At 42.1% G+C, this 1,029-nt stretch overlaps 1 protein-coding gene across 1 annotated transcript in view; it reads right to left on the reverse strand.

Annotated features, from left to right (window-relative positions):
- Positions 1-374: 374 nt before the first annotated feature.
- LOC141497643 (apoptosis-associated speck-like protein containing a CARD) overlaps positions 375-1,029 on the reverse strand; it is a 3,645-nt gene continuing 2,990 nt past the window's right edge. The window contains exon 3 of the mRNA XM_074200398.1: positions 375-754. Within this exon, the coding sequence (XP_074056499.1) occupies positions 498-754 (257 nt within the window). The 3' untranslated portion in view covers positions 375-497. The remainder of the gene's footprint in view (positions 755-1,029) is intronic.

Here is a 1,029-nt window from a genome sequence, read left to right on the forward strand (position 1 = left end):
CCCTGGCACACCTGTCTTCTAGACTCTATGACTTCTACATTTACCTTAGCTGGTAAACTAAACTTATATATCAGGCTCTACAGTCTTTGGGATATCTTTTTGTGCAGTTCCAGACTGATTGGAGGATGTTTTTTTCTCTTTCTTTTTCAGATTTTTGTTGTAGTGCCTATGTGAGAGTTGGACACATGAAAAGGGGGGATAAGGATTTTCAATCCTAGATTGAAGTAGGGCAGGGTTTCTTGTTTGAAAGGGACATCCTTTGGAGGAAAGCAAGAGATCAGACTCTGTCCCACTTGGGCAGTGGGAATGTTGGGGAGAGCACTGGAGAACAAAATGGGAGGGAGAAAAATCAGACAAATGGAAGCAACTCAGTTTAAATAGTTTTAATTGATTTTTTAAAAAAACATTTTGTGGGGGCCTTGAGAATCAGATGTTGAAGTGCCAGGGTCTGATTGAAATTCTTAGCTATGGTAGTGAAAGGGAATGCTAGAAGGCCCTCATTGCCCCTCCAGGTCTTCCACTAGGAAAGGGTGGGTCTTCTTCAGAGCTTCAAAGAACAGGTCTTTACATCTATTACTCCAGGATCGAATGTAACTGTATAGCTTCCTCATCTGCTCCTGACTGGTGGACTCAGCCCTGATTGCATCATATTGTTCTTGGTTCAGAACATTCTCAAGTAACTGGTCTAGGATTGGATCCAGTTGATTGACACGATTGATCAGATCTGTCCGATGCATATCCACAAAATGTTTCCCTGAAGTGCATTGGACAGAAAGGGAAAAAAAAGGGTGAGATGATGGCTTTTAGGAGAGGAGACAATGGTTAAACAGAAACTGGGAAGATAGCTCCTGGGAGAAAGAACAATCCCTCAAATACACAGGGAAAGAAACTGGGGAGAAAGGATGGATGCTCCACCCCCTAGGATTGATACTTGATTAATCCAAGGGTTTAGGCCAATATTGCCAATTTACCAACTGTTTTGATAATTCAAGGCTGTCTAACTGCTCCTTTCCTTCGCCAATAAAAAAC

Source organism: Macrotis lagotis, chromosome X (assembly GCF_037893015.1).
Source record: "Macrotis lagotis isolate mMagLag1 chromosome X, bilby.v1.9.chrom.fasta, whole genome shotgun sequence".
NCBI classification, from domain to species: Eukaryota; Metazoa; Chordata; class Mammalia; order Peramelemorphia; family Peramelidae; genus Macrotis; species Macrotis lagotis.